General features: G+C 41.2%; 2 protein-coding genes across 5 annotated transcripts in view; one reads left to right on the top strand and one right to left on the bottom strand.

Moving 5' to 3' along the window:
* LOC117418189 (multidrug resistance-associated protein 1-like) overlaps positions 1–19,129 on the bottom strand; it is a 24,801-nt gene extending 5,672 nt beyond the window's left edge. Inside the window, exons 1-23 of one of the 3 annotated variants that reach the window (XM_059035589.1) lie at positions 18,900–19,129; positions 12,576–12,752; positions 12,001–12,126; positions 11,594–11,731; positions 11,280–11,405; positions 10,859–10,920; positions 10,316–10,447; positions 9,588–9,818; positions 9,324–9,501; positions 8,628–8,789; positions 8,211–8,303; positions 7,041–7,244; positions 6,369–6,515; positions 6,188–6,275; positions 4,655–4,724; positions 3,902–4,028; positions 3,306–3,482; positions 2,859–3,026; positions 2,353–2,530; positions 2,023–2,064; positions 1,004–1,070; positions 632–773; positions 337–544 (exon numbers count right to left, since the gene is read on the bottom strand). In XM_059035589.1, coding sequence (XP_058891572.1) covers positions 337–544; positions 632–773; positions 1,004–1,070; positions 2,023–2,064; positions 2,353–2,530; positions 2,859–3,026; positions 3,306–3,482; positions 3,902–4,028; positions 4,655–4,724; positions 6,188–6,275; positions 6,369–6,515; positions 7,041–7,244; positions 8,211–8,303; positions 8,628–8,789; positions 9,324–9,501; positions 9,588–9,818; positions 10,316–10,447; positions 10,859–10,920; positions 11,280–11,405; positions 11,594–11,731; positions 12,001–12,126; positions 12,576–12,752; positions 18,900–18,947 — 3,091 coding nt within the window. In that variant the 5' untranslated portion in view covers positions 18,948–19,129. The remainder of the gene's footprint in view (positions 1–336; positions 545–631; positions 774–1,003; positions 1,071–2,022; positions 2,065–2,352; positions 2,531–2,858; positions 3,027–3,305; positions 3,483–3,901; positions 4,029–4,654; positions 4,725–6,187; positions 6,276–6,368; positions 6,516–7,040; positions 7,245–8,210; positions 8,304–8,627; positions 8,790–9,323; positions 9,502–9,587; positions 9,819–10,315; positions 10,448–10,858; positions 10,921–11,279; positions 11,406–11,593; positions 11,732–12,000; positions 12,127–12,575; positions 12,753–18,899) is intronic. The other 2 variants (XM_059035590.1, XM_034030881.3) reach the window with 2 other exon arrangements.
* On the top strand, positions 18,240–24,151 carry LOC117418581 (centrosomal protein 20-like). Of its 2 annotated transcripts, XM_059035592.1 has the most exons (6): positions 18,240–18,254; positions 20,979–21,082; positions 21,415–21,612; positions 22,033–22,117; positions 22,433–22,572; positions 23,258–24,151. In XM_059035592.1, the coding sequence occupies exons 2-6, from the start codon at positions 21,055–21,057 to the stop codon at positions 23,329–23,331; spliced, it is 525 nt and encodes a 174-aa protein (XP_058891575.1). In that variant the 5' UTR covers positions 18,240–18,254; positions 20,979–21,054; the 3' UTR covers positions 23,332–24,151. The 2 variants fall into 2 exon arrangements, with proteins under 2 accessions (XP_058891575.1, XP_033887651.2); XM_034031760.3 differs by lacking the exon at positions 18,240–18,254 and having other exon boundaries at positions 20,938–21,082.

Below are 24,151 nucleotides of genomic sequence, written 5' to 3'. Positions count from 1 at the left end.
ACCCTCTCACGTGACTGTGATGTAAACTTGTTTTTACAGCTTATTTTACAGCTCTCCACCCTATTTCCTCAGAACACAGGTGATTCTTTCTGTGATGAACCATCTATTTTTCTGATATATGGTACAGTGGTTTCACCTCCCCTTTAGCTAGCTCACATTCCTTTAGATATGGTAGCTAGGCATTATTATCTCAAGGCTATTTTGCAGAGAGCTAAACTGAGAACAGAGAACCTTTGTGCAATAATATCAAACCTTAACTTGTAACCCCTTAAATGCACTTTCCTACAGCATTCTGTCCTGTGTGAAGCAGCTGGAAGTTGCCTTCTTGTCTTGTACCTTGAGACAGCCCCAGCACTCCGTAAACGCTCAGGCGCATTTCAGTGTGGGGCTGCGTTCCGTTGATGATGGGATCGTCGGTCCACAGGCTCAGCCAGTAGTTGGAGGCGAGGGAGGAGAAGTGGTGGCAGAAGAAGAGGAAGACACTGAGAAAGGACAGGAAGAGTCCGATTGCCTTCATGTACTCCCAGAAGACTGACAGCTTCACCTGGGAGCAGAGAGCAACATTTTAATTCAGATCACCGCAATGAACGTTGGGGTCACAGACAGGCTGGAAATGCACGAGCTCACATACCTTGCCGGTCTGGGCTTTGTCTGCCTCAGTCAGTTTTCCGGCCTCATTGCTGGCCCCTGGTTTGTTGTGCTTGCTAGACACCTCGTTGCTGCTGCTGTACTTGTCGGAGTCCACACCAGCTCCGGAGCCTGCACTGCGTGGCCTGGATAGAGAGACCGAGACAGGTTAGTGGCTGACACACAGACAAAAAGAGAGAGATCAAAATCTTAGATTACCATTGGTAATCTGAGGAATGGTCAAGGACCATTAATAAGAGTGTATCAGTTAACAGTTCCATATGTCATCCCCAGTGCAGAAGCCGTTACATGCTCCCCTTACAGCCAGCCACCCCTGCATGTTATTGGAGGAATTCATTATAAAATGCAGACTAACCTGAGGAGAGCACCAGGAGCGCCATTCGCTAATACTTTCAAGTCTTTACTTGTCGAACTGGTCGGATCTACACCCCACCCAAAAAATAATAATAAAAGCAGTGAATAAATGTGTTCTGTAGCCTGTAACCAGGGTTCAGGATCTAAAGGTGACAAACAAAAACACAAGCATTGAACGCACTCTGAATCGGGAGATTTAGAGGGAACTACTTCAAACCAGGCAGTCACACACTGGGGTCAATTTTAACAATCTAGAAAAGGTGCATCTGAATATCGCCGTCCTTTAACTATTAATCCTGCTGGGGTTTTCCACCAGGAGTGATTTATTCCCCTGTTATTAACACCTGTCACTGTAAGGACCATTAAAATAGACCCCACCATCTCTCTAAGACACTGTCTTATTATTACAATTTAAAACCACTAGATGGCAGTATACACTACAGAAAGACTCGAACTGTAATTGACAGCAATCCAAAGAATTAAGGCACAGACTGTGTCACCTCAGGTTTTATAGAGAGATACGTCCTGTTAGAGGAACGCCATTCTCTGGGTCTGCTGCTACAGTTCCCCTTCCTTGCTGCTGAAGAATGTGTATGTGCTCATAACCAGCCTGTATGTGAGGTGGCTCTGGTCTTTATTAACCACAAGTCTCTTTTCTTTAGAGGTCCACAAGACTGAGATTGCTGCAGCACAGGCAGCACAGACAGGGGAGAGCAAACTACAGGGTCAGCACACAAGCACTGTGGACTAGGACACAGCTGAATGCTGCCGGGAAAGGAGCAGCAACACGGTTTGGCTGGACTGTAAAAGCAGAGGTACAAACATGTCTTTGTTATTTCAAGCCCCGCAATGGAGGACACTGAAAGAGAACAGTGCAGAGTTCTGAGCATTTACTTCCTTTGAACACAGATTAGTCACAGTCATATCTTTCAAGGTTTAAGAAAAAGAAGAAAAAAAAAAAACTCTACATACAAAGCGTGCAAGCTAGTGACCCCCCCTGGGGCCGAAACACCCACAAACCTTCCTGTTCCTCCTCCTCCTCCTCCTTCACACTCCCTTCTTCTGATCAGTGAAGGGCAAACAAAAGAACAAAAGGGGACACAACACACATAGGTCAATGTTAAACCAGAGGCGTGAGAACCGTGATTAGTTAAAGGAGTGACAGTGTGTCTGACAGAGCCAGGGCATCTGGGACAATACCCCTAGTATAGAACATAAAAGGGAATCAGGGACACTGTGCATAACAGAATCAAGGCATTAGGAACACTATGGAGGTGTTTTGTAATCGTTTGCTCTGCTGTAATCCCTGTAGGCTTGCCTACACTACAGCAGTCCCTTCCTGGACCTTACCTTCTTCCCCTCTGTTCTGCTCTGCGCTGGCGTACGTGTGCAGGAACTCGGCGAAGGCGCCTTGTCGGTTCAGCAGCTCCTGATAGGATCCCATCTCTGTGATCTCCCCGTCCACCAGCACCAGGATCAGGTCCACCTGCGGCAGGTAGCTCAGCCCGTGGGTCACCAGCACCCGGGTCTGCAAACGCATTTCACACAGTCAGAGATGCACCACTTTCAAAATGCTACCCGGTTTAAACACCACATGACTGCCAGCATCATTGTGACCTACGTTCACAGTATGTGGAAGAGTACATCAAATTGCCATGCACGTGTAATCAAAACCTAGCACATGGTTCGCTTAGTCAATCAGGAGTCAGTACCATGAAAAAGTCGATTACTGTGAATTTCTTCTAGGAAAATGTCCATGCAAACTTAGGTTGATCAAAATTAGGCAATTGGTTCTGAAGTTCTGGTGCATTTCTTGAAAGTGTCAGTAATGTTCTGAGATGCTGACCCTCACTCACCCTGCTCTGCAGTACCCCCTTGGGTCCGATGACCTTGTCAAAGATGTGTTTCCCTACGTGGGCGTCCACTGCAGACAGGGGGTCATCCAGCAGGTAGATGGCACAGTCGCAGTACACGGCTCGAGCCAGGCTGACCCGCTGCTTCTGACCGCCGGACAGGTTTACACCCTGAGAAGAGAGGGAGAACCAACACTGGGATTCAGACCAAGAGACACAGTTAAGACTCCTACTGAACAGCCTGTATCAGCGTGGTCATTCCTAAATAGATGCCCGCTAAACTTTCCAGTAGCAGCTGTTTATCTGACCTTGGCTTTTTAAGTGTACTTGTCTTCTGCCTTGAACTACTGCCATGGTTCATGATAGTACCTAGTACTACCTGATAATTATGAGAACTGTGGGATTTCAATAACATTGAAAAACAACACTCTCTGGGGGTGGTGTGTGTACCTTCTCCCCGATCTCAGTCTCATCCCCCGCAGGCAGGATCTCTAGGTCAGGCATGAGCGCGCAGGCCTCCACCACTCGCTGGTACCAGCGCTCCTTCCTCTCCTGCCCAAACACAATGTTGTCCCGCAGCGTGGCGTTCTGGATCCACGCCTGCTGGGGCACATAGGCCACCGAGCCCTGGAGAGGGAGAGAGGGAGAGAGGGAGAGAGGGAGAGAGGGAGAGAGAGAGGAAAGGGGGCTGCTAGAAGTTAACATGTACCTTGAACTCAGAGACATTTTACATTCACCCTCATGAAAATTCTATTTTTTTTTTTTTTTTTTTAAGATCAGGGATCATGTTAAGTGCATGTTATATCGCTTTGAAAAAAAATTAAAAAAACATCTTGCATATCAAAACACGTTGCATATCAACAATGCCCTGATAATTCTATAAGTTGGCATGGAAGGCTTTCAGTAGTTTTTCCTGTGTGAGAGTGTTTAATGTTTGCTTAGAGGGATAGAGAGTGTTTTATGCAGGTGTGGTACAGCACTGTATTTGATGGTGCACTAACCCCCGAGCAGTAACATATTGGCAGTGACAGGTTGAGTTTCTGTACCTTGACGGAGACTAGGCCCTCCTGTTTCTCCATCTCCCCGAGCAGCGCTGAGAGCAGGGAGGTCTTCCCAGAGCCCACGTGACCCACCACGGCCACCAGCGCGCCCTCAGGGATCGACACGTTGATCCTGCCAAGACAAGAGCGGGGCTCACTAATGGGGCACACGGCAGGGCAGCGAGAGGGGGTGGGGGGTCAGAACAAAAACCTCTGATAGCAGTGGAAAAGTTTCCTGGGAAATGCTACATGGGAAATGGCTTTAATCCCCTATAGTATTAACTCATTTTGCTTTACAAAGTTGAATGAAACCTGCTGATATACTTAACAAAAAACTAGACACCAATTGAAAAATGTGACATTTCGAAATCGAACATGAAATACTGTACTACTTTTACAGCTTCCGGTAGACTTTTGCGATATTATTTTGTAGTTTATTTGTTTACATGATGTTAAATACAAGATCTAAATTATGTTCATATAGTTTTTCTTTTAATTATGCCTAAATCCTAAAATTCTCAGTGTTGCAAAACTTTTGGATATAGATGTATTCAGGAATGCCTGCAAATTCTCACCAACCTCACAAGACACAAGAGACTATTGTGCATAATCGCAGCTGGATGACTAACCTATTTATATCATGAAGGGGCTGTTCCCTGCAGTTCAGATCAGTAGTTTGACATTGACACATAACACACATTAAAGTTTTCTGTACGCAAGATACATAATACATGCTTCCATGTTGACAAACCTTCTTACCTTTTTAGAGAGGGGGGGGCATTTTTTGACCAGCTGAACATCCCATCCACAATGGAGATGCTGTCAGTGGCTGATAAACAGAAGACAAGTCTTAGAAGGCTTGGGCGAGATACATCCGAAACCATGATCTCCTGGCAGCTTTCATCAGCTCCAACCACAAGAACACAATAACTCCCAGTCCTTTATAAAAAAGTCTCCCATAGTAAAAGCATAGCAAAGTGTAATAAAGCATAGTGACAGCAGGGTAAAGCATAGACAAGCATAGTAAAGTATCGAGAGATACTGTAGAATAAAGCATATTAATAAACATGGGAAAACTGCAACGAATACTGTGCAAAAATACAGTGGCAAACTTTTAGAAGGGTCCCTCAGCTCAAACCACTAAACACTTAGCTCTTCCAATCCTTCAGCTCTCATCACTAGACAACACTGCCTCCTAGTCCCAAGGCATAGACCTATTCCTACCAGATCATACTGCCAATTCTTGCATTCCTCTCCAAGAGATTTCAGCAATTCCTCTGATTTATAATTCCTTACACTCAAGACCAGCTAATATTATTATTGAAACACAACATGCCAGCTGGAACACCTTCAGTTACAAGGCATGCAATAAACAGATGCCTGCTAAGCTAAGATTCTTTCAAGTAACAACAGCCTGTTTCATGAGCACTGGTTAATAATGAATGTCAGACAATTAAATTCACGCAAAAGTAACCAAGCTTGATTCTGAAATCAGGAATAGCAAGTTTCATCTGTTACACGGATGCAGTACAGAGTCCATTTTCAGAAAGGCTGTTGGATTAGGAACAGTTTGCCCTGGGTTTCATTTTTTGTGATAGATGTTACTTTTCTTGCAGGCTACAGGTTCATAACAGCCCATTTTAAGTCCTGCAATGCGCTCTTGTTAGTTCCATGGTGTGGTGTGGGTTGATTATCTAGCAAAATATCTAACCGGACTGCTTCCACTACCCATTAGTCTGGTTACTTGACATTGTGTTGTATAGCTAAAAGAGTGCACAGCCATCCCATCCAGGAGGAAAACCTACAGATACCACACGTTTTTATATCATTGTCATAGCTAACTTTTTTTCCCCCCAGCAACAACATACAGGTGGTACAAATGAAAGTGCTCTTAGACTTGCACCACATTGCAGTCAAACCAGTTGGTTGTCAAGTTGTCAAAATCCAAACCTAAAACTGCTTAGCCTCACTACCACGTCCCACTGTTGTCCATAAACATGTTCAAAAGTCACTTTATCGGTCTGAAGATATGTTGGAAAGAAAAAAAAAAAGTATGTGATTTTTCATTGCGACATGACCACACACCTGAAGCGACACAGAGGTGATGCTACATGTCTGAAAACAATTACAAATTATAGGTTCTATTCATTTTGTCGCGTCATTGCACATTTTGGCTTGTCGCATTGCGTCTGGTGTGTAGCGGCCTTTAGATCAATGAAGCTCTGCAGGTAGAATAGTCTAGTAGCAGTAACTTATCAGGACCCCTACTCTTGTAAAGGGACAGGCACTTACAGCCGGTGATGGCTTTCCTGTTCACACTGTCCTCCTCCAGCTCTTCATGAGACAAGAAGACATGCAGCCGCTTCAGAGAAACGCTCGCCTGCAGGAGACGCAGACAGAAAGGGCTTTGTTACTGGACTGAGATCGGGTTTACAGCTCAGCGACAGTGTGTGCAGATTTACTACAGCCTGACCTGCACAATGCTGCTGATGACCATGGGCAGCATGTTGAGAGGAAACCGCAGGATGTTGAAGAGGGCCAGGGAAACAAAGGCCTTCTCAGCATCCAGGATGTTGTTCTCATCCACCAGGACGTAGACGGCAAAGGTCGACAGCGCCACCTGGAAAAGAAACATCAACAATGGGATGATAATGAGGCCTTGTGTTTTAGGGCTCCTTCCAGCACTGAATGCACTCAAGACAATCAGTAGTCTTGAGTATCTGTTCCAAAGTAGGCCATCGTGCAATGCAAAAGTATTCAAAGTGTACTGACCACCTAACAAATAGCCAAGTAACACTGAAGCAATAACTAGTAAAAAACTATTAAAAAGAGCACAATCATGTGATTTTCAATATTAAAAGTATGGGGAGTAACCTGTAACAAATGGCCAAGTAATGTTGAATCAAGAATTATAAAACTAGTAAAAAATAAATACAATAAATTCATCAGTACATATCATACAAGTTTAAACTCAACAAATCTGGGCAGAACTCATGAAAACAATGGATTTGGATACAGTCAAGGCAAAGGAATGCCCACACACAGTTCAAAAGCACTGCTGGACTGGGTTCTCAAGCCCCAGGTACAATGATAAGCCAGTCTGAGTGTCTGGTGCTGGGTCTGGAGACAGTGGTTTGTGACTCACCAGGAAAGGGGCGCAGACCCAGGTGAACGTGGAGATGGCTGCCAGGTACGCAGCCTTCTTCAGCACCTTGAGCTCACTCTGCCGGATCTGCAGCACCTTGTCCTTGAAGGCCAGCTCCCAGGCATACAGCTTCAGCACCTTCATCCCATTCAGCACCTCGTTCATCAGCTTGATCCGGTTGTCTTTGTTCTTCATCTGGGCTACCTGCAAACACCAGACACTCAGGTATATATATGTATATTTATCCTTCATGTCTACTGACACTATTGCCTTCTTTAGCTGAACCAATCAAAGGCCAGAAATCATGAAAAAAATAGGTTACCGAGGTCAGACACCTTCAACCATGTTAAAGGGTACATAAGGACCTTTTTTTATTTATTTTTTTTACATTTTTACCACTTTTTTAAACTTTTAAATTGCATTCCCTGCTCAAGATGGCTTCCCATGTATGCGCATGGACCTCTCAGAACTACATTTCCCATCATCCTCCTGCTCACTGGTAAATCCATCTGTTACATGTGTGCACAAAATCCACATGTTTATGTATGCTATCAGTTCATAATTTCATGTTTTATAATACATATCATTCATGCCCAAGTCTGCGGCAATGTCTTTCCATATGTTTTCTTTTTTTTCAAAGCCTTTGTAATTTTTGTTATAAAGTCACAAAATTAGATTTTCCATTTTGTTCAGGGAACTGCAAGAATCCACGTGTCTTCCCAGTTTTTTTTCATTGGTCAATGTAATTTTTAACGCACATCAAATCGGATCAAATCGAACTTGTTTCGTGCACGTTTTTTTCTGTTTAGACGCACGTTAAATTCGGATGCGTTATCGGATCCAGTGTGCAGTGGCCTTTACACATGAATAATATGCCATTTCGCTCTGAAAAAACTATCCATAAGATCTATCATCGGGTATTGTGGGTACCAATTAAATTTCAAACTGAACAAAAAAAGCCCAAAGAGCTGCTTCAATCCGAAGCAAACAATCAAATGCCATAAAACACAGTTGGGTCTATTCAATTGGTCCAAACTACAGCAGATGTTTATACAGCTACCACTAAAACAGGACAGTGCTTTGTGTACCGAAGAGCACGGGAGTCTCTTTGGTGTATTTCTTTTCTCTGCACGGCCGCAGAATTAGGAGATGAAGAGTAGAAAGCCTCACCTGGTAGGTCTTGGTCTTCATGGCGATCACTGCGTTCACCGGCACCATCAGGATCATCACTGCCACGCCTGCCAGCACAGAGGGCCCCAGATTCTAAACAGAGACACACACTGATAGCACAGGCATTTCAAATGCTATTTTACCTGCCACTTCCCCTCTAACGATGTTTGCTATAAATTTAAAGTGACTCTTAGTCCTGTTGCTTCAGTATTAAGTTCTCTATGCTTCCAACTGGCTGTTAGCTACATTCCCAGCTGCTGTAGAAGACGGTATGTAACTCTGATTTGGATAACAATCAGAAGGTCACACCGCAAAAGCCAGACTCCCTGCCTCCTCTACACTTGATACGGTACCTCGGCTGTGATACCCAGCACAAGAACTCTATTATTTGAGGGGATTGGTTGCCCAGTCTCTTACCTGCCAGAGGAAGTAGAGAGCTAGGACCACCTGCAGAGGTGCTGACCAGATCATGTTGATGTAGGTCATCAGGTCCACAAGTCGCTGGGCGTCCACTGACATCAGGTTCACAATCTCCCCCACTGTGGAGGTGCGGCGGGCAGCATTGGAGACGATCAGAGCCTAAAACCAGGGACCAGAATACACACTATTCCAACAGAGAACAAACAGCAGACCACACAGCATTTCGCAACCTTGTAACACCATTGGCAGCACTGCTATTCTCATTGAATCGCCTGCCTGCAGACACCCAGCAAAGAGTCCCTTACTGCGCTACAGCATCTCTGCATTTTTGACACATCATTTGGGCTGTGTATTCTTTGACACTACAGGCCCTAATTTGCAACGGCTTTAGTAAAAACTTAGTTGCAGCGGTGAGCAATTCCTTGCTAATTGTATACTGTTGTTTCACTACTCTCAGAAAACGTGCTCCCACACAGACAGCTAAACAGGGCTCCACATGCACAACTAATACAGGGAGCTGCAGTGAGCCCAATAAAGCTCAAAGTAAAACCTGGACTAGCTCAAAGTGCTATGCTATGAGTCTTATAGACATCCCTGTAAGGCTCACTCGTTTAGATCCCTTTCTGATACTAGCCCACACCTCCTCCTGTAGTGAATAAGGTCTCCTATCTCTGTTGCAGCATCGCGGCTCACCTTTCTGTAGACGGCCCCCACGATGGAGGTGCGCAGCCTCATGCCCGTCACGAAGCACACATGGAAGTACTTCTGCAGGATGAGGGTCTGCAGGCAGGCACAGACAAACAGCAGCACCGTGTAGAAAAAGCCCTGCCAGTAAGGGGCGCTGGAGTCCTTTACAAAGAGGATCAGCTGCCTGTCAAGGAATGCATAGGGTTCTCAAAGTAGGTTAAAAAAAAAAAAAAAACAGACAGGCAGCTGGTCGGATGGCGGAATACTCACTTGAGAATCTCAGGCCCGACGAACATGAGAATGTCGTGGATGAATTTGTAGAGGAAGCTGATCAGAAAGTAGGGCCCAAAGGTATGGCACATCGCCAGCAAGAGGGACGGTTTTCTGCCCTTCTCGGTTTTCTTCACTATGAGGACCTCTGCCTCATCCACCGGCCCTTCCTTCTTCTCTCCGGACTCCCTCTTGGCTGTATGCTTCGGAGAGTACACCATGTCCGATGGCCTGAGAAAGAGACAGCAAGAAGGTTTCATTAGAATACTGCACACTGATTGGATCTTAATTGTACTGGATGTTAGTGATAGAAGCGAACGCTGCAGCTGTCTAGCAAGGCTACTCTAAAATGAGCGAACACAAATTACACCTTTTATATTTGTATTTGAAGAGATCCACCCTTTTAATGCTGTAACGAAGAAAAACATTTAGCAATATTTGTTTTTCATTTAAATTTACAGTTTCTTTTAGTATTCATTAAATTACCACTATTGAGTAATTTTTAATAATGGATGTTATGACCAAATAAAAAAAAAGCAGACTTAATTAAAAAATACTATGCTGGTCATAAATTAAAATCTAAAACCATAATCCAAAGTCTTAAATTACCACTTACCAGGATTAAATGATGAATACTGTACAACTATTTGTTTTGGTCTAAACAAAAGTTAAAGAACTCACAAATTATTCCGAAAAGAATATATTGCATTGGGTGTTGGTTCACTGACCTCTTGATCTTTGCACACTCGTGCTGCCAGCTCCGAATGAGCTGGGCAACGACCCCCTGAGACTGGTCATCCTCATTCAGGGACCACAGGTCCCGCTCCTCCAGAGGACGCTTGTAGCCCTGAGTCATCAAGCTGCAGAAACATGGGCAGAATAGAGACCAGAGGTAAGAAAACTGCAGATCGCAATCACACCAACAAACAGCATTCACAAGGATTTTAACCGACACATTACTTAGCTCTTTAAATATAACTCCCACTACTGAGATGAAGAAGTCAAAAATGCTCACTGGAAGAATGGTGGGAATGGTTGAAGTTACCTCGCTATCAGCTAGGGAGTTCAATGTTTTGATTATTTCATCCGCCTGCCATTTTTGTAAGGATTTTAAAAACTGCGTGAGGGTGCAGTGAAGATAGCGTAAATGAAAACTGTTCACTTAGAAGCCCCCTATTTATCAGCACCTTGCAGCAAAGAAATCCCTTCTTCCTGTGTCCCTATAGACCCTGACTGGGCCTCTGTGAGTCAAACTGCAAAGCAAATCTTACCCAGTGATCCACCAGAATGTAATCTTGGACAGAAAAGAAGCACCTGATTCTGGGCAAGGGTTCTGTAAAAGAAAAAGACATTTTAGTCAGCCACCGCTTTTCATCTGTATAAAAACATTTCTAACCAAAATCCACTCATCAAGAGGTGCTGTGTGTCCTGGATGACGTTGCATTCTGCAGTTCATGTTCAATAAACATTTCTTCCAGATAAATGTGGCCATGGTAAGCAAAAACACACAGAGATTAGATACAGGGACTGTTGGTGCTTTCACTGTTCTGCTGTGAACATTTATTTTTTGTCCACAGAACTACTGCACAGGAATACAATTCTAATACAAAAAAAGATGGTCTTCGCTTATGCTATTTCCTAAAATAGTCTTTATTGAAGGACATGTCTGTGTGTGTAAACGTAGATACTCACAGCGTCTTTCACAGCCTCGGAGAACAGTGGTGGCTGGTCAGCGAGACAGGCAAGGATCAGCTGGACCAGCAGGAGAGTGCAGTACGTATAAAATGTGGTATAGCGAAACACACTGACACTAGACACCTGCACAGCACAAGAGGAAACATTTATTATTTCCACCATGACAACTGCTGGAGCCCAATTCCATAAAACTGTTTTAAATAATAAATATTGCTCCACATTTCTTGTTTATTATATCAGCATGTATTCTCAAGGACAGTGTAATCCCATATTGCATTGTATTGTACTGTAGCCCCCCAGCATCTCCTCACCTCATTGAGAGCCTGCAGGATCTTGGAGCGGAAAGTGACGGCAGCACAGACCACCGCGATCAGCCAGAAAACCAGCATCACCCCGGAAGACTGGACCCCCTTAATCCGGTCATACTGAATGAGAAACACAGCCAGCAACTGACAGGGGAAAAGCAATGAAATATGTGAGACCTGTACCACCACTGCCGCTGTTTTATATAGTCAGATCAATCCAGTAATCCTCCACATACTGTAAAATAACCCTAAATCTGACAATGGAGAATGAACCGCTCTCTGGACAGGCTTGACTTGTCAGATATCTGAAGTTAGACCACATTAATAATGAGGACATCACATCCAAACAGGTGCAATGATATGGACTGCTTACAGTACAGAGTGCAATAAGACAAAAAACAAATCTCCCTTACCATTGTGATTCCCAGCAGCGTGGGGTTGACCAAGTAGACGGGCGCTTTGGAAATACCCTGGCTTCTTTCCCAGAAAGAGTAGAAAACATCTGCCCAGCAGATAATCCACAGCAAGAACCCGAAAACCTGCAGAATCAAAAAGCAATTTAAATGTATCTTAGTTCAAGGGTCACATGACCAGATTATGCACTGACAGTACCCATTAGCTATAGAAGATTGAACACAGTAATGCCTGTAATTCTTACTGATTTCCTGTCTTGTGTGGGTAATGACATTCCTACCACCCCAAGCGCCTCTCTGAGTTCTACTGCTACTAACCGTAGAGTTTTATGGTGTTTCGTTTATTTGTAAACTGCCAGTTGGATTTTGATCCACTCTACAGAGTCACGTTTAACTTTATTCCTATTAATTCTTTAATGTATGCCAAAAGCTTCTGCAGTTTCTCAACATGTAGGAAGTTGTAGTATACCCGTGTGTCTGTGTTTATACAACAGTAGAGGAGTTTCAAGGCATTTATATAAAATAAGAATGTGGTAGATATACCGTGGTTGTCAGTTGTGTTGTATTATACTCACAGTTTTGGCCCTGTTGAGATGGGACATGCGGATGTACCCACGGTTATGGCTGTGGAGGTATAGGTAATAGAAAGGTGCGCACACCCAGAGGTAGATACAGGGGACCCACACCAGCACTGTGTTCTGGAAACACTGGGTCAGGTCTGGGTTGGGGGTGTACCATGTCCGGTTCCAATCCTGCTCAGCAAAGGGACAGAGAGAGAGATTCAATTCTATAGAACATCGCAAGCACAGATCAACCATAAACAAATTAATTATTACTTCAATATAAATACTTTCAGCAAGAACGAGAAGTCAAAACTTGTTGGTCGAGTAATGCAAAGCACCTTAGCAGCAAATCAAGCACAGTCTATGGAATATAAATACAAGAAATAAATACCAGAGCATAAACATATAGGTAGGGTGGAACACAGCAAACCAACAGTTAAGCCTGCTCTGCTTGTGGCACCACTCCACTTTATTATCCTAAATAATGATCCCCCTGGAGCTGTTCCTCTTCTCATATTTATTATAGGCATTCTGTATCTTTAGATTCAAAGGGGTAGATTTAAGGATACGCGCAAAGCGATTTGCAGGTGCAAAACCCCCATACAATGCTGCCATAAATCGTGTTTAACAGCCGTAAAGTCTGACTTTACCGGCCGCTAAGAATGAAGCATATGTAAAGAATGGTGTTGACCTGCCGTTCTCTACCCACTATCAAATTTGCTATCATTAATCCATTACAATTATATTGAAATGCGCTCAAATGAAGAAAAGAGCATGGAATTGGGCAGGATCTGGATACTAAGCGGGCGCAAGCATTATAATGTGATGTGCTGTGTTCTCTGCACTACGTAGCCTCTGGTTCCTTTCAGACCGCAGTTGGAATGTCTGGAGGGATAGCCCAATCCACAGTGCTAGGCACATTTCTTGATGTCATGCTAAAAAGAGTAGGCCAATACATATCATTTCCAAACAACTCATGCTGAGTGACCCCAGCCGTAAGGACTCTCAGCTCCTTCTCAGAAAATGTTTCTTTTTCGTGCGCCAAAAGGACTTTGCTGCCCTTCCAATGACATTATTATTTTTTTGGTTTGTATTTTCGTACTCCACAAATGTCATATAGCAACTACTGCTCTCTGTACTCCTAACTCTGCAAGTGCAGCTGCTGAATAGGCCGATGCGCTCATTGAGACCCTCATTATCATAATTGTGGATCATTATTGGTGCGTGTTGAGTAATTTGCATTGCTCTTAAGCTTAGATAGGGCGCAGTGTAATGCAATTTGAAATTTGCATTCGCAATTATTTGCGCTTTACTTACATATACCCCATAATGTTTTTCATAGGTGAATGGAAAGTTTTTTTTTTAGTTGTTCTTTATATATATAGTACTGCCAGTAAACTACAGTAGAGTGTATTAGTGAATTTAGGGACAGGTGTGCAGTGCTGATCCGATTAACATTCCTCTTCATAAGAGCTGTGCGTGCGGGGAGAGGAACTTCCTGTTTCACTCAACAAAAGCACAGGCAATTTTAGTATTATTCTAGTACTGTGCCTTCTTCAGAGTCTCGTTTTACAATTGTGGTTTTGTTTCTGTTATTTCCTCTTAATACTCACACTGCAGCCATGGTTTCTTAGATATCAAACAATGTAAAACAGTCACGCTGGAGGTGAGTAGAGTCTGGGGCTCTCAGCAGACATTACAAGACAACCGGTTTCATCAGTAATCTAATGCCTTGTCATTCCAGAACTTCAGAAGAATCACATGTTAAAGATGCAGAATCGAAAGATGTGGATTTCTTATGATTGGTTTTGTTTTTGTACTGCTGTTTTTTGTAAGTTTTGTTGCACAAAATGGGTAACCCGAGTGCTTTATCAGAATTGCCATCTACAGTACACATCAAAGGAGCAACAGACATTATAAAGAGGTTATCTAACAGTAGAGTAGGTACAACATAGAGGGACTGAGAGATGTGTGGCCTAGTGGTTTGAACAGAGGGCCTGGGGGCCGAGTGTGTCTGGCCTTGTTTAACACAAAGCCTTAATGACTGTCCTGTCACAAGGTGCCACAGCACAGGCTGGGCAAATCCTATTTATTTCTAGGTTACAGCTAGATTAGCTTGCCAACCTGCTGAAGGGTAACAAGGGTTTTCGGGGGTTAGTCTCTGTTTAAAAATGAAATCAACCCCTCAGAATAATTTATTAACATTTCATGGTCAGCTTGGAGTCAGATCACTTCCTGCTACTGTACAATTACATTTCTCGGCTCGCCTTTATGAAGAGCACTTGATAAAAACAAATTCAGCCCCCAGCTTACTTTCTAAAGCAGCAATGAATCTGTCTACAGGCGCAGCAGCACTTTACCACACTCAACACAAGAGTCCTGGTTCTGTCTGAGCGCATCTAACATGGAGATTAGATGCAAATACAACCAGAGCATATTCCTCTTTGCTTTGTAATTCCAGGTTCCAACATGAACACAATAAAACTACTCATACATTTAACTTAGGGAACTGCATGTAGTCTAAACCCAGATGTGTAGTTTAAGTCTAGCTTCAAAACACAATTAATTATATAGCATAAAAAGTGAAGTAAACTTTGCACTGGAGAAAAAGTTTTATAGATCTAGTCTAATGTCTCTTAATGGATACAGACCAAGCTTTAGGGTTCTATTTAACACATGTTTATACCGCTGCAAGCAGCACGATATAGCACACTGACCTGCCCTGGTCATGTTACCATGTTTTAAATAGACCTTTATCCACACAAGCTCAGTATGCCTAAGAAATTTCCATTGGGCACTTGCATGGCTTTGTCACAGGAGAACATTTCGCTTCTCGCGTGTGTTTAAATGGTCTGATGCAACAGCTTTAGAACACAAGGGAGTTAGTTAGCCTGCCCCTCGACTGAATAAAAATAAATTTAGCGGAGACAACAAGAGACTGAAGAGTACAGCGAGGGTGTACTCCCTCCACAGTCTCTCTCCTCACCAGTGTTTTACTGTGTTTTCACAAAGTACGTAGGACTGACTATGTGAAACACCTGCCTGGCTCGATTCATTTCAGGACCACCGCTAGTTTTTATTTTAGTTGTTCTTTATATATTACTGCCAGTAAACTACAGTAGAGTGTATTAGGTAATTTAGGGACAAGTGTGCAGTGCTGATCCGATTAACATTCCTCTTCATAAGAGCTGTGCGTGCGGGGAGAGGAACTTCCTGTTTCACTCAACAAAAGCACAGGCAATTTTAGTATTATTCTAGTACTGTGCCTTCTTCAGAGTCTCGTTTTACAATTGTGGTTTTGTTTCTGTTATTTCCTCTTAATACTCACACTGCAGCCATGGTTTCTTAGATATCTAACAATGTAAAACAGTCACGCTGGAGACAAGTAGAGTCTGGGGCTCTCAGCAGACATTACAAGACAACCGGTTTCATCAGTAATCTAATGCCTTGTCATTCCAGAACTTCAGAAGAATCACATGTTAAAGATGCAGAATAGAAAGATGTGGATTTCTTATGATTGATTTTGTTTTTGTACTGCTGTTTTTTGTAAGTTTTATTGCACAAAATGGGTAACCCGAGTGCTTTATCAGAATTGCCATCTACAGTACACATCAAAGGAGCAACAGACATTATAAAGAGGTTATCTAACAGTAGAGTAGGAACAACATAGAGGGACTGGAATTCATTTACATGGCACAAGTTTCTGAATATTAAGTATTTGGAATACTAGAATATTCCGAATGCTCTGTATACATGCAGGCAGAATTCTCTCATTCTTTTCATATTCCGCGTTTCCATGGTAAACAGAATATCCGTTTTACGCCGTTAACGCATGCGTACCTTGCTTCCCACTGCAAACCAAAAGGAGAGCTGATTGTAGAAGAATACTTTGTTATATTTCTGTTATTTGTTTTTTTGTTTTTTCAGATATGGAATCTGATATTTTTAGATTGTGTAGTGCTTTATCAGAATTGCCATCTACAGCAATATAATAATATATTTATTTTTATACAGCGCCAGCACAAGGAGGTTAATTGACTTGCTCAGGGTCACACAGTGAGTCATTCAGTGGCAGAGGTGGGATTTGAACCGGTGACCTTCTGGTTACAAGCCCTGGACTTCAACCACTGGACCACATTGCCTCCTCCTACACATCAAATGAGTAACAGACATTATAAAAGGTTATCTAACTGCAGAGAAGGTACAACATAGAGGGACTGGGAGACATTTAGTGTGTCTGACCTCATTTAACACAAAGCCTTAATGACTGTCCTGTCACAAGGTGCCACAACACAGGCTGGGCAAATCCTATTTACTTCTAGGTTACGGCTAGATTAGCTTGCCAAACTGCTGAAGGGTAACATGCTGATCATGTATTTGCTGGGACAGAGAGTTATTTAAAAAAATGAATAAACAAACATTATTCCCAGGTATAAGCCTTGTCCTCATTAACTGAAGTGTAGAAACTAAAACTTTTTTTAATAGTTCTAAATATCAAGGGACACACAGGTATTCAATATGGGATTATCAAAAGCAAACACTGGGCATACCCTGCAATCCAGAACATGATTTTAGGTTTAAAAAAAAAGAAAGAAAAAAAGGATAATGATCATTTACCATGGTCATGGGTCTTATCAGAGGATCCAAGTTTTTTCCGGAGTTAGTCTCTTTGTTTAAAAATGAAACCATCAACCCTTCAGAATAATTTATTAACATTTCATGGTCAGCTTGGAGTCAGATCACTTCCTACTACTGTACAATCATATTTCTCGGCTCGCCTTTATGAACAGCACTTGATAAAAACAAATTCAGCCCCCAGCTTACTTTCTAAAGCAGCACTGAATCTGTCTACAGGCGCAGCAGCACTTTACCACACTCAACACAAGAGTCCTGGTTCTGTCTGAGCGCATCTAACATGGAGATTAGATGCAAATACAACCAGAGCACATTCCTCTTTGCTTTGTAATTCCAGGTTCCAACATGAACACAATAAAACTACTCATACATTTAACTTAGGGAACTGCATGTAGTCTAAATAAAACTAGTAAGGTTTATACTCCTGCAAGTAGCACGATATTACCATGTTTTAAATAAACCTTTATCCTCGCAAGCTCAGTATTCCTAGGAAATCTGCATTGTCACAGAGGATAACATTTTGCTTCTGGCGTGTCTGTTTTAATGGTCTGATGCAACAGCTTTAGAACACTAAGGGAGTTAGGGCTACACCATAGCGTGTATTTATTTATTTTAATTGGGAGGTCTGCTCTCTTGAATCACATCATCACTCTGGAGACTTTCCCTATTGAAAACGGTGTTGTTTTTCTTAATGTACAGCCTGTATTATTAAACCACATGCACTCTGCGGTTTTGTTTATGGAAATGTAAGGGTTGGACAATTTACATAACAGGGTGCTTCATATCGCAGGTGTTTTCAATGTTTTGTCAATGAAAAATGACATGTAATATATTGATGCATGCAATTCTTTTCTGGCGACTGCTAAAGCGCAGTTACCTATTGTGAAGAAAACACTCGATTTGCGTGGTGCGGTCTCTTTACTGTCTGTATATAGATCCGTGAAAACGCCAAGTCACGATAACTCGTCGTGACCTCAGCGTTTTCTTTTTTCTTCATTTATTTCATCACAAGCGAGTCAGCCCAAAATGCATACAGTCAGGTCAGCTGCAGACACAGTGAGTAACTATCACATGACGAGGTCATTACATTTTATTAAACTCCACATTATTTAATACACTTTGTACTGTACGTGTCTTGGTGTGTTTTGCTGTAGTCTTTTTTTTTGTAACTTATAATAACACAAAACCATTATTGTGTGATACATCTAATCTAAACCACAACTTTGACATGGTTTAAGTAATTGCTGCCGTATGACTCAAAAAAACAATATCCAGTTCATATGGAACTGACGTTACCTACATATTCGTTCAGAGATTTTTTTCCCTTGAAAAGAAATACAACTACTAATACACACTAAATAGTTTATAGTCTTTTCTCTCTTGAAATGAAGAATACAAACACGTATTTTTTAATTGTCCCAAACCGGTACTTTAAAATGCAATCGGAAAAAAAAATCACAAACACCAGACTTCGTTATGATTAAATTTAAAAATCAATATATGTATATTACGTCTAATTGTAACCAGATCTAAGTAATGCTGCTGCATTTCTGACACCGGTAGTTTTACGAATAATCGTCAGGCTGAGCTACAGTGATACCTTGCACGGCATGGCCTAGTATACCGTTATAGCATCATGATGTCACTAGAAAACACAAAGAAAATGAACTATTCGCATAAATAAACCAGGGAAACACTTACCCAAAATGGATCGGAACCGTCGAGGCTGCAGAAGTCATCGAGCCCCATTGACAGCAATGGTATTTCAGTTTTAAAGGCTGTGAGCAAAGCAAAATGTTGTGCTGGTCCAGTTTCATAACCAGTCTTTCCAGTGAGTGAGAGATTGTGTGTGCTAACATAGCAGCATTTACTCAAGGGCAGCTAGGGGGAGCTGTGCTGCTGATTACCGGTGTACTCGCTCTCACTGTCACGATTGGAGCTCCAACCAAACTAGGGTTAGAAGATATTGTGGTCCCTCCCTCTCAAATACTGTACTAATAACACGGAGAAGTTAGTTTTAATATTTTACATAAGATTTACCCTACTAATTAAACATTTAGTAAATATAACCCTGATGTATCAGCCTTATGTAGCTTCTATCAGGAAATTTTGGTCAGATATTTGTCTTTTTATCCGCACTCATTTGAATGTAACTATTGATCTACAATCTGTGCATATAATTGTCTCTTTTAAACATGAAAACAAAGATATCCTATTCATTGTAAATTTGATCATACTTTTGGCTAAATTCTACTTTCATAAATCAAATTTATTTTAAAGAAACAAGTATTTTTTTACACTTACAGGCTGAATTAATTATTGTAGATCTCTTAAATCGCAAAAACGGTGTCTTTATTTAAAAAATATAATTTAACTTAACCCCTTGTATCTATTTTTTTTAAACTTTACTTCAAGACCTTTTTATGTATCTATGTGTGTGTATGTATACATATATATATATATATATATATATATATATATATATATATATATATATATATATATATATAATTTTGATGATAATATTTGGCCTATACCTTCGACATGTGTATGTTTGTATGTATGTTTGTTTGTATTTGCATTTAAAAAAAAGAATTAAAAAAGGATTAGAAATTGTGTACAGAATGGAAAACTGCCACAATTACATGAATAAGAAATATAGCGTTATCTCACGCAAAGCAACGACAACCAGTAACAAAATAATAAATAATATGGCATGTAAGAAATAATACAGACATCTTAATTTTGTTCTTCTTCGTACCAGTTTTTGGAGACATAATATATAATGAAGGGTTGTTTAAAACATGCTTTTTAAGCATTAAGACATTTAACAGCTTAATGCATTTTGAAGCATGTGCGCCACCTAGCAGCTAAAAATGTATTCAGTGTAAATGGAGGGTATCTTAGTGAATGAACTAACGGTACCCATATGACATTTTTCTATCGAATTCTATAGTACAATTACTATAGAATACTATAGTAAAAGCCCTATAGGATTTTTGAGATTCTATAGAATACTATAGTACTTCTGTGATACTGTAGTACTTTCCGAGTACTGCTTTATAATACCTTTGTCATGCTGCTCCTACTGCAGAAGGTGTTGGTTCTGTGGCTGTTTTGTATTTCTTAAAATGAATGATTGTATTCTGTATTCTTTATAAAGGGTTGTTCTTTAATACTGTGCACTATTCCTCTGAATGACTGCAGTAACCAAGCAGCTCAAGGACACGAACAAAATTAAGCAGAAATTCAGTTTTACAATATATGTTTTACTCCACAAGAAAATGTACTGTTTTTCAGTTATTTAATTCTATTGAACACCTCATACAGGCTATAACAAAAATACTTTGACAACCATTTTTAGCTATTGTTACTTGAAGAAGACATGATGGCAAATATTAAAACACATCTGCCTTTTTATTAAATGTAACATATATACATTGTATTGTATATATTTTTTAATTCACTGTTCAGGGTGGACAGATTAGTTATAACAGCGGCTAAAACTGACACCTGGAATTTAGAAATTAAGATAACGATAATGTTTAATAATAATGTTTTACTTTGCTAACTGACACAGCACGTGAAACCACGTAACGTGCTCCTTTCATCTAGAAAATCCACTGCTGACTGGAAATGTTTCGAGTCCTTTTTAATCGAGATGGGTGTGTCCATAGTTTGCTGTGGACCAATTACAAATTGCATATTATTTTAAGGCCACCCATAAAAGGCGTGTCTATCAGACCAAATGTTTTTTTGTTTTGTGACACTTTTTCCTAGTCATGTTACTGGCTGTTTGGCGTGTCAATAACCCATCAAGTTTAACCATTAACCTCGGTTGTGGCAGTTAGTAACGATGGCGACCATAGCAGAGCTGAAGTCTGGTAAGTGAAAGCGATAATTTAAAAAATAATAATAATAAAAAAATTAACTTGCCTGCATTAGTTATTTAATAGTATCTTACTTGATCTCAAAATAGACCTTACTAGTTGTCAATTAACTTCGTTTAGATCTCCCGAATATATTTTGTAGCTATGGGGACGCATATACTTTGTGTTGTACCACTAGTTATTTCTGCAGCAGTGGGGCTAACTTATGGATCAAACTCTTAAATACAATTTTTGTTATTAATATTTTCCTTACAGTAACAGTAAAAAAAAAAAAAAACGTTTTCCGCGAACCCCCTAAATTGATGTTATTGTTTCCACCTCGCCAGCGTTAAAGGAGACGCTGCAGTCGAGAGGCGTCCTGGGACAGCTGAAAGCCCGAATCAGAGCCGAGGTTTTTAACGCGCTGGACGACCAGAGCGAGTCGAGACCCGCTCTATCCCACGAGAACCTGCTCATCAACGAGCTGATCCGCGAGTACCTGGAGTTTAACAAGTACCGCTACACCGGCTCCGTGCTGACTGCAGGTAAGAGGGAGGGAGAGGGCAGACTGACTGACCCACGAGGGACATTCAGCATTACTGTGTGAAGTCGGTTTGAAGCATTCCAGGTTTTGATGTGAGACTTAATTGTAAGTGACCTCTACAAAAGAGATCTGTCTTTGACCACAAGGAATTGAGCGGTTTGTTAAAACGGTTTCTTCTTTAAATACATTTGAACACATCTCGCGTATCACAAGGAAACAGATAATCTGGATGAACCAAACTGCCAATAATTATAAACCTGCTTCGTGAACCTCATTGCAAAAATAAGTTAGCATCATTTTTATTAGTGGGACTTATCATGTAATCGGCTTCTCTGAAGAGACCCTATAGAAATCCAAGACTGCTGTCTGTAAGTGGTCTGAGATGATTTATAATAATGATATTTGTAAACCCCCCCTGCAGAGTCTGGTCAGCCCGTGGTGCCTCTGGACAGACAGTTCATGGCGAATGAGCTGAATGTGGTGGAAGACCCCAGCTCCAAGTCTGTGTAAGTATTGCTTTCTTTAATTTTGAAATACTAAAAAACTTTTCAGTGACAAAAGTTTCAGCTATAATTCTTTTTTCAATGCCTGCTCATGAGACAGCCTGGGAGCCTGAATTAAACATGAAATATCTCACTCAACATTATCTAAGGAATGCAGAGAATTTGGGCAGGTCTGTGTCCAGTATGCTAGTTATTATTATAAGTGGTAGTTGTATTATTATCTGAAATTAAATTTCACTTGAATTGTAAATGTTATGTTAGCAGTGGACTGAAACCCACAAGACTTGTGAATTACAGAATGCTGTTTGTTCTCCACAGACCTCTCCTCTATGGGATGCTTGCCCATTTTCTTAATGACAGTAAGGGGGAGAAAGGTGGAATGATGTTCCTGAAGGGTCCGTCTGTGCCCGTCTCCAAAGAAAATGGGTTCAGTCAGCCAAACGAGTGGAACAGAGGAGGTAAGTCAGAGCTGCAGGGGTGTCCACTTGAGCAAGGTCATCATGGAGCTTCAGATAACGTCATTCGATCAGTTCGCTAACAGGAATGGAAATAAGACCCTTGTTGCATAGCAGTTTGGATCCGTTTTGAATTTTACAATGAGTTTAATAAGACACACCTGAGCTTGTTACCTGTACTCTGGGACTAATCAAGCACATATTAAAATCAGGAATGAGTGAAACTGCTATGCAATCTGAGTTATTTCCATGCCTGCCTAAAATGCTGGAAAAAATAGTATTTGCACCTAACAGCATTTAACCTTGTTTCATAGGAGGCACTGTTATAAACCTGTCTATTTGTTTTCACAAAGGCTTACATCTTTTAGATGAGATGCACACAGTGGAACACAATATAGTCACACTGATGGCTATTTCTGTGCACATGATGCTATGATAGCCATATCCCAGTCATTGCATGTTGTTCCCAATAGTATGCTTTTGAAGTTTACCAAGAATACTTTGTCATTATGGACAGTGTAAAAAGACCAGAGCAGTTAAGCTGCATTGCAACCATAAGAAGTGTTCTTGCATTTCAGTGTAGTTTTATAGTACAGCAAACCTGCCGGCTGCTGTTTTAAACAGTGTGCAGCAAGTAATCAGATTTGTATACAGCTCTAAATCCTGCATTGTATTTCCTGACCTGCAGATATTCCAGAGCCGGGTCAGGTGGCTGGACCAAGCAACGCAGACCCTTTCACGCTGCGTGGTGGATATAGATGACCGGGCTTCCTCACAGTGAAGTCATGTTTCATTTTAAATTGCAGTATGGCTACATCTTCCCACTGTCCACACATGGATGAGACCCAAACATATTTTTTTTTAAAGATTCTGGTTTACAGTGTGAAATACACAAGCTGAGTGAATGAAGTCCCAGGCCAGATTTTGGTAGTTGGGTTTATTTATTATTTTTACAATGGGCTTTTAACAGATATTCCAAGGCACAGACATCAAACTGTTCCTATTAAACAGGATTGAGGAAAAAGACATGCGTGTTGGAAGTCCGTTAGAAGCATGTGATTCTGTATGTGCTTAGACTGTTGTGGTTTAAATGCAGTAATGTTTAATATGTTTGCTAATGTAATTAGTTTTTTAATGTAAAAAGTTAGTTTTGCCTAATTTTTTAAAAGGTTATTACTACTCATGTTAGTGGAGCCTATACATTGTAATTTTGTAGGTGACAACAATATCTGTATTTGGAAAGCTTGACTGACATGTAACAAATCTAACTGGTTTATTACCCCCACCGTTAATTCTGGGTTGGGCAATTCCATTTCCTGAGAGCATATGTATATTTTGTCCTTGGTATTGTGCTGATCTTTTCCAGCAGATGGTGCAGTTGCAACTTATTTACACTCTATGCGAGCTGGTTGCTGTTCTCTTTAAGCAAATTTGGTCTATTTACCAAATTCTATTACCCTGCAGCATTTAATTTAAGTGCCTACAGTTGTACATTTCCCAAAACACTCAGTTCTTAAATCTGCTGTTTTTTGAGAGGGAGCTGCTTGTGATTTGATCATTAAAATTCCGTTTTTAAAACCTG

This window comes from Acipenser ruthenus, chromosome 13 (assembly GCF_902713425.1).
Source record: "Acipenser ruthenus chromosome 13, fAciRut3.2 maternal haplotype, whole genome shotgun sequence".
Lineage (NCBI taxonomy): Eukaryota > Metazoa > Chordata > Actinopteri > Acipenseriformes > Acipenseridae > Acipenser > Acipenser ruthenus.
The sequence above is the reverse complement of the archived record's forward strand: the minus strand, read 5'-3'. Positions and strand labels throughout refer to the sequence as shown.

Excerpts from the sequence above, each read along its gene's own strand:
- LOC117418581 (XM_059035592.1), top strand. The coding sequence starts at position 21,055 with ATGGCGACCATAGCAGAGCTGAAGTCTG. Across the intron at positions 21,613-22,032 it reads CGGCTCCGTGCTGACTGCAG|AGTCTGGTCAGCCCGTGGTG; the intron begins GTAAGAGGGAGG and ends CCCCCCCTGCAG. Across the intron at positions 22,573-23,257 it reads AAACGAGTGGAACAGAGGAG|ATATTCCAGAGCCGGGTCAG; the intron begins GTAAGTCAGAGC and ends CCTGACCTGCAG.